Source organism: Oncorhynchus clarkii, chromosome 6 (assembly GCF_045791955.1).
Source record: "Oncorhynchus clarkii lewisi isolate Uvic-CL-2024 chromosome 6, UVic_Ocla_1.0, whole genome shotgun sequence".
NCBI classification, from domain to species: Eukaryota; Metazoa; Chordata; class Actinopteri; order Salmoniformes; family Salmonidae; genus Oncorhynchus; species Oncorhynchus clarkii.
Genome location: NC_092152.1, coordinates 48,599,564 through 48,615,092, shown reverse-complemented (window position 1 = coordinate 48,615,092; position 15,529 = coordinate 48,599,564). Strand labels below are relative to the sequence as shown.

Here is a 15,529-nt window from a genome sequence, read left to right as displayed (position 1 = left end):
AGCTGTGCGTCTTTCCAAATCATGTCCAATCAATTGAATTTACCACCGGTGGACTCCAATCAAGTTGTAGAAACATCTCAAGGATGATAAACAGGATGCATCTGAGCTCAATTTCGAGTCTCATAGCAAACGGTCTGAATACTTGAGTAAATAAGGTATCTGGTTTTCATTTGTAATAAATTTGCAAAAATTTCAAAGACCTGTTTTTGCTTTGTCATTATGGGGCATTGCGTGTATTCAAAAAATATTCAATACATTTTATAATAAGGCTGTAATGTAGCAAAATGTGGAAAAATTAAAGGGGTCTGAATACTTTCCAAATGCACTGTACGTACCTCTGGATGCATATCACCCGCCACGGAGACTCCAGTTACTCCAAAGTATTCTATCCAACCCCCTCGGATCTGATGGCACTCTCTGGCTGTGTACCAAATGGCACCCTATTCCCATGATATACAGTGCACTACTTTTGTAGGCACTGGTCAAAAGTAGTGCAATAAATAGGGAATAGGGTGTCATTTGGAATGCCAACTCTCTCTGTGGGTAGTGTGGGAATGTACCAAGTGGAAATTAAATGAGGTCATTATGAGTGTAAAGATTTTGCTAGTGGCGTATTGTGGACTGGCCCAGTTGAGGGCTCACAGGTCAGTGCTCCGTTGGTAGCTTGGTCCTAAACCTGTTTGTGCTGTCATGTCAACTCCTTGTCATTCATCATGACAATTCTAGGCTATTCTTCACTCATTGTCATGACACTTCGACTATTCCTCCACCCAGGCTATTCGGTTGACACAGAGCCAGGGATGGTCATATTTCCTCCAAGGGGTACTCCTCTTTATCTAACCATGCCAGAAACAGAGGAACTATGTTGTTGGAAATGCTGTGGAATTGAATCCTTATTGTTGCCTGTACAGGTGTACAGATCCTTTCTGTGTCCACGAAGGATTCTATATCATTCCTTCCCCAGTGTAATCTCACTGGGCAGAAACTGGTTGAACTACCTTTGTTTTGTTTCTTTATTTACTAGCATTACGAAGGAAAGAAATTCCTCAAATTAACTTTTAACAAGACACACCTGTTAATTGAAATGCATTTCAGGTGGCTACCTCATGAAGCTGGTTGAGAGAATTCCAGGAGTGTGGTCTCCTGTAACCTGACCTGATCAGGACAGTCATGACAGTGGTAACCGGGTGGTCCTGTTTGAATTCACCCTCTTAGACACTTCTACTCATCCGTAGCATAGATTGTTTTAAGGTTCCTTTGTCTTCCCTTTGTGTCCTTCAACCTCATGTTGCGTTTTGGGGTTACAACTAATCGGACCTTGGCTGCAGCTCATGAAATGGGTGTCTGGGTCTGATATGTTAAATCTTAATTGTTTTATACCTTCGGGTCAGAAATGTGCGTTTCCGCCTTTAGTGCAAGTTCTCTGGGCGTAACTCGTTACGAGGCAAGGTCTGGATATTACTCAGATCCAATTTAGACATAACTCCACACTTCATCTTTACAAAAACATTATCTTTATCTGGACATTTTCCACACAACGTACAGTATGCAAACATCAGGTTCATATTGTGAAAACTCTTCAAGTTAATGTTTATATTTTAACGTCATCGTTTAACTTTTAATAACATAACAAAAACAACATTCATTTTCATATTCCATCTATCGTCACTACAACCATTTTGGCTGACGAAACATATTGTCCCAAAGTCCATTTATTACATGTTACTGTTCTGAGGTAGGTTCTCCGTAGGCCCCATCATACATTCCATTCTTCCATACTGAAAGAACAAAGGATTTTGTCTGCTGCCTTAAGATTTACAATGCGCGGGAGGTGTCATAAAAAAAAAACACCTCCATACCTCTGAATTTCTCCCCCTCTGGTGGGTGTGAGAGATGTCTCTGTAGGATTGTGGTCCATGGAAACCTGACCCAAACTGGCCAATGATGACACCCATTTCATGAAGCTCCAGACGAACCGTTCTTGTGCTTATGTTGCTCCCAGAGGTAGTTTGGAACTCGGTAGTGATCCTTGCAACCGAGGACCAACGATTTTTACACGCTACGTGCTCAGCACTTGGCGAACCCGGTCTGTGAGCTTGTGTGGTCTACCACTTTGCGGGTGAGCTGTTGTTGCACCTAGACGTTTCCACTTTACAATAACCATACTTACAGTTGACCGGGGCAGCTCTAACAGGGCATAAGTTTGACGAACTTACTTGTTGGAAAGGTGGCATCCTATGACTGTGCCACGTTGAAAGTCACTGAGCTCTTCAGAAAGGCCGTTCTACAGCCAATGTTAGTCATGCAATCTCCATAGACAATCTGTTCAATTTTATACACCTGTCAGCAACGGGTGTGGCTGAAATACCCGAATCCACTCATTTGAAGGGGTGTCCACATACTTTTGTATATACTGTGCATTCAGAAAGTATTCAGACCCCTTGACTTTTTCCACATTTTGTTACGTTACAGCCTTATTAAAAAATTGTATAAATAAAAAAAATCCTCAATCTACACACAATGCCCCATAATGACAAAGGAAAAAATATATTACAAGTAAAAAAATCTGAAATACCTTATTTACATAATATTTACATTGCTATGAGACTTGAAATTGAGCTCAGGTGCATCCTGTTTCCATTGATCATTCTTGAGATGTTTCTACAACTTCATTGGAGTCCACCTGTGGTCAGTTCAATTGATTGGACATTATTTGGAAACGCACACACCTGTCTATGTAAGGTCCCACCAAGCCATGAGGTCAAAGAAATTGTCCGTAGAGGCTCTGAGACAGGATTGTGTTGAGGCACAGATCTGGGGAAGGGTACCAATAAATGTCTGCAGCACTGAAGTTCCCCAAGAACACAGGGGCCCTCGATCATTCTTAAATGGTAGTAATTTGGAACCACCAAGACTCTTCCTAGAGCTGGCCACCTGGCCAAACTGAGCAATCGGGGGAGAAGGGCCTTGGTCAGGGAGGTGACCAAGAACCTAATGGTCACTCTGACAGAGTTCCTCTGTGGAGATGGGAGAACCTTCCAGAAGGACAACCATCTCTGCAGCACTCCACCAATCAGACCTTTATGGTAGAGTGGTCAGACGGAAGCCACTCCTCAGTACAAAGGCTCATGACAGCCCCCTTGGAGTTTGCCAAAAGGCACCTAATGGACTCAGACCATGAGAAATAAGATTATCTGGTCTAATGAAACCAAGATTGAACTCTTTTGCCTGAATGCCAAGTGTCAGGTCCTGAGGAAACCTGGCACCATCCCTACAGTGAAGCATAATGGTGGCAGCCTCATGCTGTGGGGATGTTTTTCAGCAGCAGGGACAAGGAGACTACTCAGGATTGAGGGAAAGATGAACGGAGCAAAGTACAGAGAGATCTTTGATGAAAACCTGCTTAGGACCGCAGACTGGGGCGAAGGTTCACCTTCCAATAGGACAACGACCCTTAGCACACATCCAAGACAACGCAGGAGTGGCTTCGGGACAATCTCTGAATGTTCTTGAGTGGCCCAGCCATAGCCCGGATTCGAACATCTCTGGAGAGAGCTGAAAATAGCTGGGCAGTGACGCTGCCCATCCAACCTGACAGAGCTTGAGAATCTGCAGAGAAGAATGGGAGAAACTCCCCAAATACAGTTGTGCCACGCTTGTAGCGTCATACCTAAGAAGATAAGGCTGTAATCGCTGCCAAAGGTGCTTCAACAAAGTACTGAGTAAAGGGTCTGAATACTTATGTAAATGTTATATGCCAAGAGTGTGCAAAGGGTAGCTACTTTGAAAAATGAAATATATTTAGATTTGTTTAACACTATTTTGGTTACTACATGATTCCATTTGTGCTATTTCATAGTTGATGTCTTCACTATTATTCTACAATGTAGAAAATAGTAAAAATTATGAAAAACCCTGGAATGAGTAGGTGTGTCCAAACTTTTGACTGGTATTGGTATTCCCTAAAGTCTGCTGATTGAAATTATGTATAATATGCTATTCTGTATTTTGTAATTTTCAAGAAATGCTAGAGGAAACCTTACCTGTACTTAGAATGTACATGGAAATGGACATAACTTGGACGTGGGCATAACTTTTTGAATGGGATGTATGGGATACGATACTTAGGCTACTTGGGCCCATTATTATGTTCTTCATACCACCACCAAACATGTTAAGCCATCATTGGTATTTATGTGCCAATTATTTATGGTAATATGGCCATGTGAATCCTGTTCACTATTTTTCTTAAAATTCTAGCCATTTTGGAAGCATCATTGCCATCATTAGACTAAAGGGAACACCCATATCACTTTTTTTAGAGTGTTTACATGTAACCCATTGGAACTAACCAGAAAATGGAAGAAGTTAGAATTAGAAAATGGAAGAAGTTCAAGATGACGGTCAATCACTCTCGGTCTGGGGCTCCATGCAAGATCTCACCTCGTGGGGCATCAATGATCATGAGGAAGGTGAGGGATCAGCCCAGAACTACACGGCAGGACCTGGTCAATGACCTGAAGAGAGCTGGGACCACAGTCTCAAAGAAAACCATTAGTAACACACTACGCCATCATGGGTTAAAATCCTGCAGCTCACACAAGGTCCCCCTGCTCAAGCCAGCGCATGTCCAGCACCGTATTGAGGGGAGGATGGATGGGGCCATGTATTACGAGATCTTGGCCAACAACCTTCTTCCCTCAGTAAGAGCATTGAAGATGGGTCGTGGCTGGGTCTTCCAGCATGACAACGACCCGAAACACGCAGCCAGGGCAACTAAGGAGTGGCTCCGTAAGAAGCATCTCAAGGTCCTGGAGGGGTCTAGCCAGTCTCCAGACCTGAACCCAATAGAAAATCTTTGGAGGGAGCTGAAGTCCGTATTGCCCAGCGACAGCCCCGAAACCTGACGGATCTGGAGAAGGTCTGTATGGAGGAGTGGGCCAAAATCCCTGCTGCAGTGTGTGCAAACCTGGTCAAGAACTACAGGAAACGTATGATCTCTGTAATTGCAAACAAAGGTTTCTGTACCAAATATTAGGTTCTGCTTGTCTGATGTATCAAATACTTATGTCATGCAATAAAATGCTAATTAATTACTTAAAAATCATACAATGTGATTTTCTGGATTTTTGTTTTAGATTCCGTCTCTCACAGTTGAAGTGTACCTATGATTTAAAAAATTACAGACCTCTACATGCTTTGTAAGTAGGAAAACCTGCGAAATCGGCAGTGTATCAAATACTTGTTCTCCCCATTGTATATGGCATATTTGGGCAATTTTATTGTGTTCTCCAGACCCCTCAAACATTTTAAGCCATCATTGGGCTTTATGCTATACTCCGCATTGGCCACACCTTGGCTCCTTAAAGGCCTTACACAAGTTTAAACAATCAGTCTTTGTGAACAGTGAAATATGCATGCAGATTTGTGACACGCAGATAAAGCAGGGCAATTAGCCATGTAATCCTAGATAGCTGTGGACAAATGTCAGCTTGAGCCTTCCTCTTTCTACCCCAACCCCTCTCTCACTCAGATGTTTTTTAACTACCCAGCAGACCGTATCAAATTAACACTTCCTCTAATTGGCTTATAAATAATACAACATGGCCTGCATTCTAATTTAATCAGTGGTAAACATTGCCAAGGCGGGCTGTAAAGAATATGCCCCTCATTAATTTCTTAATTTGGGTAAGATGGAATGGGGGGGAAATAAGGACAGGGGGTTGGGAGGGGGGGGGGTTCTGGTTCTAGACAGGGGGATCAGATGAGTGGAGCCTCTTGGTTTAGTTGAGGAGTCTACGTCCCAAATGGCACCCTACTTTCCAGTGCACTACTTTTGACCAGAGCCCAAAGTGCATTATATAGTGTATAGGGTGCCATTTTGGTATGCAGACAGGGTCTTTGTGCAGAAAGAGGTACTTGTACAGTGTGTACGTTCCTCACTCATCAAATTTAGGTTATATACCCACATGCCTAAAACACAAAGACAGAAATGCATGTGCATTCATTCAAGTGTGCACACACACTTTACGTTTCTTTCCAATTTTTCCCCATATCTCCGCTTGTGAGCACTCTTGTTTATGTAAGTCATTTGTTTTAGAGCATCAAGCTGTTCCACAAACAACACCCAATGTAAATGATCTCTTCTCTTACAACCCCCCTACCCAGACTGACTCTCCTATCAGTCTTTTTTTTATCTTCTTGGTTTAACCATGAATATTTCATGTAGTGGCATAAATATTAATTCTAATAGCTTTGCAGAGTAGTTCTTTTTTATTTTTTTTAAAGACAAATATTCATAAAAAATTCAAGACACTCTCCCCAAAATAATTGACCATAGTCAGACACACACACACAAAGCTTTCTCCGAGGCATACATTTAAAATCTTCGTCTAGAAATGTTTTACAGTGGTGATTGACAGCTCTCTGACATGTTGTTCAGTATGTGCCAATCAGGACATCCCCGCCACAGTCTCTTAATCTGTAACAGTTAGGAACACTTGGGGAACATCATGGAATGGAAGGCATTTCAAAGGGCTTTAGTAGGCCTATATACTGTATCACACACAGTATATTCCGAGGAGTGTGTGTGTGTGTCATTGATCCTTTGTAATTTGAAATGTTCCAAATGGTCCTTCTATATACTCTCCTCTTGAAGTAAATGTAAAACATTTATGATACGGTGAATGCAGTCAAGAGGTCACCATCCTATGATCCTCCAGAGACCACTATGGGGCCGGTGTTTAGAAGGGGATGACGGGGACTAGGGGGCGAGGACAGTTAGCATGGTGTTCCTCCACCTGACCACACCATTAGAGGCACTTTACGTAAGCAGCAGCGTGTCCTGGGAGAGACCCGTGTGGACATTCCCGCGATTATTAAGTTGTGCCTGTTCAGGAGACCGTCATGATCCATTCACTTTCTCTTAGCTGCCCTCATGATTATTTCAGTTAGGCACAGTGATATTCAGGCATTAACATTATTGTTTTCATGGGACATTTCGAAGACAAAATCATTTAGGAGTAGTAAGTAAGCATACCAACCGGCATCTTCTCTCAAGTGGAAGTAAAGGGAAGAGAAATGGTCTCTAAGTGATTGTTCCTTGACGATCCCAAACCCGGCACTGGCTTATGTGGCTTACTTTGGGGTTTTATATCAAGAAAGGTGACTGGTCATCATTGTTTGTCTGGAGGAAATATATTGTATATTTATCTAACAATGTATTGTGACAAACCTCTTCATGTATTGTGACAAACCTCTTCATGTATTGTGACAAACCTCTTCAAGATTAGTAGAGTTTCACAAATTAAGCTGGAAACCGTCACCAAAGAACCCCAGAATGAGAGTTCTTTCGAACAGGACAGTACCTGTGTGTTTCCCTGTCCTGGTCCACCCAGGCCTCTGGTGAGGTCAAGGTTAGCAGGGTTCGGTACACAAATTGGGTTCTCGGTAGGTCCAGGTCCAAACGCCAACAAGTAAGTCCAAACAGTCCAGCTCATACACTGTAAATCCAGCTGATATACACTGCTCAAAAAATAAAGGGAACACTTAAACAACACAATGTAACTCCAAGTCAATCACACTTCTGTGAAATCAAACTGTCCACTTAGGAAGCAACACTGATTGACAATAAATTTCACATGCTGTTGTGCAAATGGAATAGACAACAGGTGGAAATTATAGGCAATTAGCAAGACACCCCCAATAAAGGAGTGGTTCTGCAGGTGGTGACCACAGACCACTTCTCAATTCCTATGCTTCCTGGCTGATGTTTTGGTCACTTTTGAATGCTGGCGGTGCTTTCACTCTAGTGGTAGCATGAGACGGAGTCTACAACCCACACAAGTGGCTCAGGTAGTGCAGCTCATCCAGGATGGCACATCAATGCGAGCTGTGGTAAGGTTTGCTGTGTCTGTCAGCGTAGTGTCCAGAGCATGGAGGCGCTACCAGGAGACAGGCCAGTACATCAGGAGACGTGGAGGAGGCCGTAGGAGGGCAACAACCCAGCAGCAGGACCGCTACCTCCGCCTTTGTGCAAGGAGGAGCAGGAGGAGCACTGCCAGAGCCCTGCAAAATGACCTCCAGCAGGCCACAAATGTGCATGTGTCTGCTCAAACGGTCAGAAACAGACTCCATGAGGGTGGTATGAGGGCCCGACGTCCACAGGTGGGGGTTGTGCTTACAGCCCAACACCGTGCAGGACGTTTGGCATTTGCCAGAGAACACCAAGATTGGCAAATTCGCCACTGGCGAAGACAGTGTGCTCTTCACAGATGAAAGCAGGTTCACACTGAGCACATGTGACAGACGTGACAGAGTCTGGAGACGCCGTGGAGAACGTTCTGCTGCCTGCAACATCCTCCAGCATGACCGGTTTGGCGGTGGGTCAGTCATGGTGTGGGGTGGCATTTCTTTGGGGGGCCGCACAGCCCTCCATGTGCTCGCCAGAGGTAGCCTGACTGCCATTAGGTACCGAGATGAGATCCTCAGACCCCTTGTGAGACCATATGCTGGTGCGGTTGGCCCTGGGTTCCTCCTAATGCAAGACAATGCTAGACCTCATGTGGCTGGAGTGTGTCAGCAGTTCCTGCAAGAGGAAGGCATTGATGCTATGGACTGGCCCGCCCGTTCCCCAGACCTGAATCCAATTGAGCACATCTGGGACATCATGTCTCGCTCCATCCACCAACGCCACGTTGCACCACAGACTGTCCAGGAGTTGGCGGATGCTTTAGTCCAGGTCTGGGAGGAGATCCCTCAGGAGACCATCCGCCACCTCATCAGGAGCATGCCCAGGCGTTGTAGGGAGGTCATATAGGCACGTGGAGGCCACACACACTACTGAGCCTCATTTTGACTTGTTTTAAGGACATTACATCAAAGTTGGATCAGCCTGTAGTGTGGTTTTCCACTTTAATTTTGAGTGTGACTCCAAATCCAGACCTCCATGGGTTGATAAATTTGATTTCCATTGATCATTTTTGTGTAATTTTGTTGTCAGCACATTCAACTATGTAAAGAAAAAAGTATTTAATAAGAATATTTCATTCATTCAGATCTAGGATGTGTTATTTTAGTGTTCTTGTTATTTTTTTGAGCAGTGTATATTGTCTCTTTCTCTGTGGTTCACAGATCCTTCCAGCCCTTCCCCTCTTTCTTCCTGGTTTGTCTTGACCCGTTATCTGTGGGTCGGCCCCACTTTCTGAGCGTTCCCCTTGCTTCTGGGAATAGTAGTTTTGGCGGTCAGACATTTTGTGATCTGTAGTTCTGATCGGGGTGGCCATTTTAGTGAGAGGGCAGAGCCCGTTTATTAGTTCTGCTCTCACATATCTGCCATTTACCACTCGACTCCCTTCTTTGCCACACATCTCCCCCCTAGATTCGACCCCTAGGTTGAGCTACCGGAGCAAAATATGCGTGCTTGCGGGATAACCCATCCACATTTTCCATTTCCTTCCCTGCTCTGGGTTTAAGTCAAAGTGAAACGGTTGGAGACTCAAAAACCACCGCATCACCCGAGCGTTCTTCTCTTTAGCCCTATGCATCCAAGTGAGTGGGGCATGGTCACTGATAAGGGTGAAGTGGCGCCCTAGCAGGTAGGATTTCAGGCTTTCTAGAGCCCAATTTACTGCCAGCGCCTCTTTCTCAACGACTGAGTAGTTGGCCTCCCGTGGTTCCAGCTTCCTGCTTAAAAACAGGATGGGGTGTTCCACCCCTTCTACGTCTTGGGATAGCACGGCTCCCAAGCCAACCTCTGAGGCATCCGTCTGAACCACGAACTCTCGCTCAAAGTCTGGTACCACCAGCACTGGATTACAGCAGAGTGCCTCCTGTAATGTTCTAAATGCTTTGGTGGCCCTTTCGTCCCATTTTACCATGTTTGGTCCTCTGGTTCTAGTCATGTCGGTGAATGGGGGCGGCCACTGTAGCATAACTTGGAATGAATTTCCGGTATTAACTGGTCAACCCTAGTGTTGAATTTATTATGGATTTATTATGGATAAATGAATAAACAATATCCCCATTTTAAATAGAATTGTATCTAGGTAAACTTATACTCTGTCTTATAAGTAATAGACAATATGATTTCATAAGAAGGAATTGTGTGACAGGACAAGTTAATGAACACCATTCCAAATAGGCAGGAACAAATGGGTTGTGGACTGTGTAAACACATAAGGTCGTTAGCCTATGGTTGACCCAACTGAAACTTAGCTCTGGGGTTTTTAGATAAGGCAGTGAGTGCATTCCTAGGTTTTCTTTCTAATAAAACTGTCAGTTCAGTGGTGATCGATAATGTTGAGGGGTCAAAAGTTATTTGGGAGTGTGGTAGTAAGTTAGAATGAACTTTTCACCTTACTTTGTCCCGGTCGAGAGGAGGGGATTCGGTTAAGGCAGTGAAATGACGTCATGATCTGTATATAAACTGATGCATGTGTTTAAGTGGTAGCGCGCTCCGAGAATAAATTCTATTACCTATTATTTAAAGACTGGTCTGCGTCTATTTTATGCAAACAAGAAATCTTACAAATTCTCATAAAATAGATTAAGGGCTTTCAATTGATGAAAGCACATTGGCATAATTAAATTATACTAACACCTAGGAAGGCTCGAACCTGCTTCTTATTTACTGGTTTCGGCCATCCTCTAATTGCTTCCACCTTCTTACGTTGGGGTTTGATTAACCCTATTCCCACGGTGTATCCCAGATAATCTGTTTCCTCTAACTCTACGTAAAAATTGTCAGGTTTCGCCGTGAGAAGGGTTCGCCGTGCCTTCCTAAGGGCGTCTAACACTGCCTGTACCCGGGTGAAGTGGGATTCCCAATCTAGATCCCCACGTCATCTAAATAGGCTTTGGCATACGCTTGGTGCGGTTTTAGGACCTTGTCCATTGGCTGTTGAAAGGTGGCTGGGGCCCCGTGTAAGCCGAATGGCATGACGGTGTTTTGAAACAAACCGTCAGGGGTTGCAAAGGCTGTCTTTTCTTTGGCTCTGGGGGTCAGAGGAATTTGCCAGTAACCTTTGGTTAGGTCCAGGGTCGTAATGTACCGAGCTTTACCAATTTTCTCCAGCAGTTCATCTACTCGGGGCATGGGGTAGGCATCGAACTTGGAGATTTCATTGACCTTCAGAAAGTCGTTACAGAACCGCAAATACCATCACAATTGGGCTAGACCATGTGACTCTTCAACCACTCCAGCTGCCAACATTTTCTCTGTCTCTGTTCTAATCGCGGCCTGTCGAACCTCAGGTACAGTGCCTTGCGAAAGTATTCGGCCCCCTTGAACTTTGCGACCTTTTGCCACATTTCAGGCTTCAAACATAAAGATATAAAACTATTTTTTTTGTGAAGAATCAACAACAAGTGGGACACAATCATGAAGTGGAACGACATTTATTGGATATTTCAAACTTTTTTAACAAATCAAAAACTGAAAAATTGGGCGTGCAAAATTATTCAGCCCCTTTACTTTCAGTGCAGCAAACTCTCTCCAGAAGTTCAGTGAGGATCTCTGAATGATCCAATGTTGACCTAAATGACTAATGATGATAAATACAATCCACCTGTGTGTAATCAAGTCTCCGTATAAATGCACCTGCACTGTGATAGTCTCAGAGGTCCGTTAAAAGCGCAGAGAGCATCATGAAGAACAAGGAACACACCAGGCAGGTCCGAGATACTGTTGTGAAGAAGTTTAAAGCCGGATTTGGATACAAAAAGATTTCCCAAGCTTTAAACATCCCAAGGAGCACTGTGCAAGCGATAATATTGAAATGGAAGGAGTATCAGACCACTGCAAATCTACCAAGACCTGGCCGTCCCTCTAAACTTTCAGCTCATACAAGGAGAAGACTGATCAGAGATGCAGCCAAGAGGCCCATGATCACTCTGGATGAACTGCAGAGATCTACAGCTGAGGTGGGAGACTCTGTCCATAGGACAACAATCAGTTGTATATTGCACAAATCTGGCCTTTATGGAAGAGTGGCAAGAAGAAAGCCATTTCTTAAAGATATCCATAAAAAGTGTTGTTTAAAGTTTGCCACAAGCCACCTGGGAGACACACCAAACATGTGGAAGAAGGTGCTCTGGTCAGATGTAACCAAAATTGAACTTTTTGGCAACAATGCAAAACGTTATGTTTGGCGTAAAAGCAACACAGCTCATCACCCTGAACACACCATACCCACTGTCAAACATGGTGGTGGCAGCATCATGGTTTGGGCCTGCTTTTCTTCAGCAGGGACAGGGAAGATGGTTAAAATTGATGGGAAGATGGATGGAGCCAAATACAGGACCATTCTGGAAGAAAACCTGATGGAGTCTGCAAAAGACCTGAGACTGGGACGGAGATTTGTCTTCCAACAAGACAATGATCCAAAACATAAAGCAAAATCTACAATGGAATGGTTCAAAAATAAACATATCCAGGTGTTAGAATGGCCAAGTCAAAGTCCAGACCTGAATCCAATCGAGAATCTGTGGAAAGAACTGAAAACTGCTGTTCACAAATGCTCTCCATCCAACCTCACTGAGCTCGAGCTGTTTTGCAAGGAGGAATGGAAAAAAATGTCAGTCTCTCGATGTGCAAAACTGATAGAGACATACCCCAAGCGACTTACAGCTGTAATCGCAGCAAAAGGTGGCGCTACAAAGTATTAACTTAAGGGGGCTGAATAATTTTGCACGCCCAATTTTTCAGTTTTTGATTTGTTAAAAAAGTTTTAAATATCCAATAAATGTCGTTCCACTTCATGATTGTGTCCCACTTGTTGTTGATTCTTCACAATATATCTTTATGTTTGAAGCCTGAAATGTGGCAAAAGGTCGCAAAGTTCAAGGGGGCCAAGGCAGTGCAAGGCACTGTACCTGATATGGCCTCATGCTCACTTTTCTCCCTGGTATGGAAACAATATCATGAGCCGTAACCTCAGTTCGGCCTGGTACCTCTGAAAACACATCTCTGTTTTTTGGATCAGGGTCTTTACTTCCTGTACTTGTGCTTGGGACAGAGTAGGTGAAATATTTACTTTGGCTGTCTCCTGAGTGGGTGTGGGGTACATGACCATTAGTGGTATGTGGAGAAATGTTTTTAGACCTATCCTAAAATGAACCTAAGATGAGGCTCGTACAGCTAATTACAGTCCTTGCAACTATTTATGGGTGGATATCTAATGTTCATTTCCTTTCTCGCCATAGGGTCTTCTTTTTGGAGATGACAGACGATGTGGCCATCGAGAGAGTCACTCTGAGGTCAATCGACCCTGTCACTGGGGAGAGGTGAGTCATGCGACGCAGTCATTGCTCGGGCTTATGGGGATGTTGACCCTATGACATAGACAGCGGCTGCATTCCAAACTCTTAAAAGACACACCCTCTCCCCTCAGCCCTCAAATTAGGTGGACACTTCTGATGACGTATCATGATGTCTGACGAGTTGACACTTGCAGGGCAAGGGCCGAGGGAAGAATGAATACATTTTAAATGGACCGCTCCTGACCGGAAATTTGTCACTTGTTCAACCCACGGTTGTGTTTTCAGTCATCATGGAACTGTTGTGTGTGCCTTATATGCACTACAATCAATTATGATTGCATTTCATATCTTGACTAGAAGACAACTCATCCACAAACATCGAATATTAGCCATCCTACTAAATCAGGAAAATCGAAAGTTACAATCTGTAAGTGTGACGTCAGGGGAGCAAAATGTCTAACTTATTTACATTCCTTTTAACTTGTATGTTGACTTCTCCATATTAATGTTGGTTTTAAGTTTTGGCTGAATTTTCTTAGCAGATGTACAATCATCGCAAATTGAATTATGGGTGGTTTCAGGTCCCGGAGTGAACATAATTGTACACCCGCAAACTCCATTTAAAACGAGGGCTGAGGGGCTTATGTTGCAAACTACCCTTGCTTGGCTAATAATTTGGACCGACGACAAATATGGCCGCGGGGATTCCCCTAAGGGCATAAGGCGAGGTGGATGAGGGTGTGTCTTTTATGAGTTTGAAACACAGGCTGTGTCCCAAATGTTACCATATTCCCTATTTAGTGCACTACTTTTGACCAAGACCCATAGGGTTCTGGTCAAAAGTAGCCCACTATATAGAAAAGAGGGTACCATTAAATGGGGATGTTCCCATAGTCTGATGTACAAAGTTCTCTGTTGTTTATTCCTCGTCCTTTGTTATTCTTAGTCTTTCTTTTTGCCCGACAGATACCACTCACTGTATAAGCCAGCCCCCAGTCCTGAGGTGCAGACCCGTCTGCAGTTCAATCCCAAGGACTCCGAGGCCCAACTGCTTCAGCAGCTAAAGGAGTACTGGGCCAATGCTTCCTCCCTGCAGGACCTCTACCCTGAGGCGGTGCATATCAACGCTGACCAGGACCCACACACCGTCTTTGAGTCCCTAGAGAGTCGTCTAGTCGGACGTCTTCAAAACGACTCCTGAATTCTAATCGAGACCCCCACCCACCCTCATGATTTTTACATTAACACAAGCAGAGTGAAGATCCTTTTTAGTTAGTATAACGTATTGGAATCTTAATTGTAGAAATAAAAGGAGTTTATTGTTCAAACCCAATGAAGCCGTCCGTCATCGTTGTCATTTGTTTCCGCATCCACTTTGTCTGTGGCCTCTTGACCAGTGGTGTAAACTTCTTTTAAGTACTTTAAAGTACTACTGAAGTAGTTTCTTTGGGGTATCTGTACTTTTTAAAACTTTTTTCTTCACTACATCCCTAAAGAAAATAATGTACTTTTTACTCCATACATTTTCCCTGACACCCAAAAGTACTTGACAGGAAAATGGTCCAATTCACACACTTATCAAGAGAACATCTCTGATCCTCCCTTACTGCACCTGATCTGGCGGACTCACTAAACACAAATGCTTTGTTTGTAAATTATGTCTGAGTGATGGAGTGTGACCCTGGCTATCCGCACACAAAAAAAAGAAAATAAAATTATGTCGTCTGTTTTGCTTAATATAAGGAATTTGAAATGATTTGTACATTTACTTTTGATACTTAAGTATAATTAAAACCAAATCCTTTTAGACTTTTACTGAAGTAGAATTTACTGGGTGACTTTCACTTTTACTTGAGTCATTTTATATTAAGGTATCTTTACTTTTACTCAAGTATGACAATTGAGTACTTTTTTCACCACTGCTCCTGGCCCTAATCTTCACAAGGTGCACTGGTTAACTCTGCTTTATTACCATATAGAAGTAACACTGCTGCTTGGTTCAAGTCCTCTGTACAGGGGAGCCATTAGTTAGCAATCAGCGAGACTTAAGTGCAGCAGTTAAACAAAGATGTTAATATGGCAGATTTTTCAAAGTCCCCAATGACTGGTCCAGGCAGATTTCAATACTGCAGATGAGTTTGAACATAATATGCATCTCCCTTGAATATTTTAGTAGTGGGATTTTTTTATGTGGTGGTGTTTGAAAGTTTGTACTCTAGAGTAAAGCAACCAAATCCCATGCCCTCTTTATTTTTTTGTGTTCCACTAA

At 43.5% G+C, this 15,529-nt stretch overlaps 1 protein-coding gene across 1 annotated transcript in view; it reads left to right on the top strand.

Moving 5' to 3' along the window:
• LOC139411250 (adenylate kinase 8) overlaps positions 1-14,590 on the top strand; it is a 72,005-nt gene extending 57,415 nt beyond the window's left edge. The window contains exons 12-13 of the mRNA XM_071157291.1: positions 13,204-13,284; positions 14,227-14,590. Coding sequence (XP_071013392.1) covers positions 13,204-13,284; positions 14,227-14,461 — 316 coding nt within the window. The 3' untranslated portion in view covers positions 14,462-14,590. The remainder of the gene's footprint in view (positions 1-13,203; positions 13,285-14,226) is intronic.
• Positions 14,591-15,529: the final 939 nt, after the last annotated feature.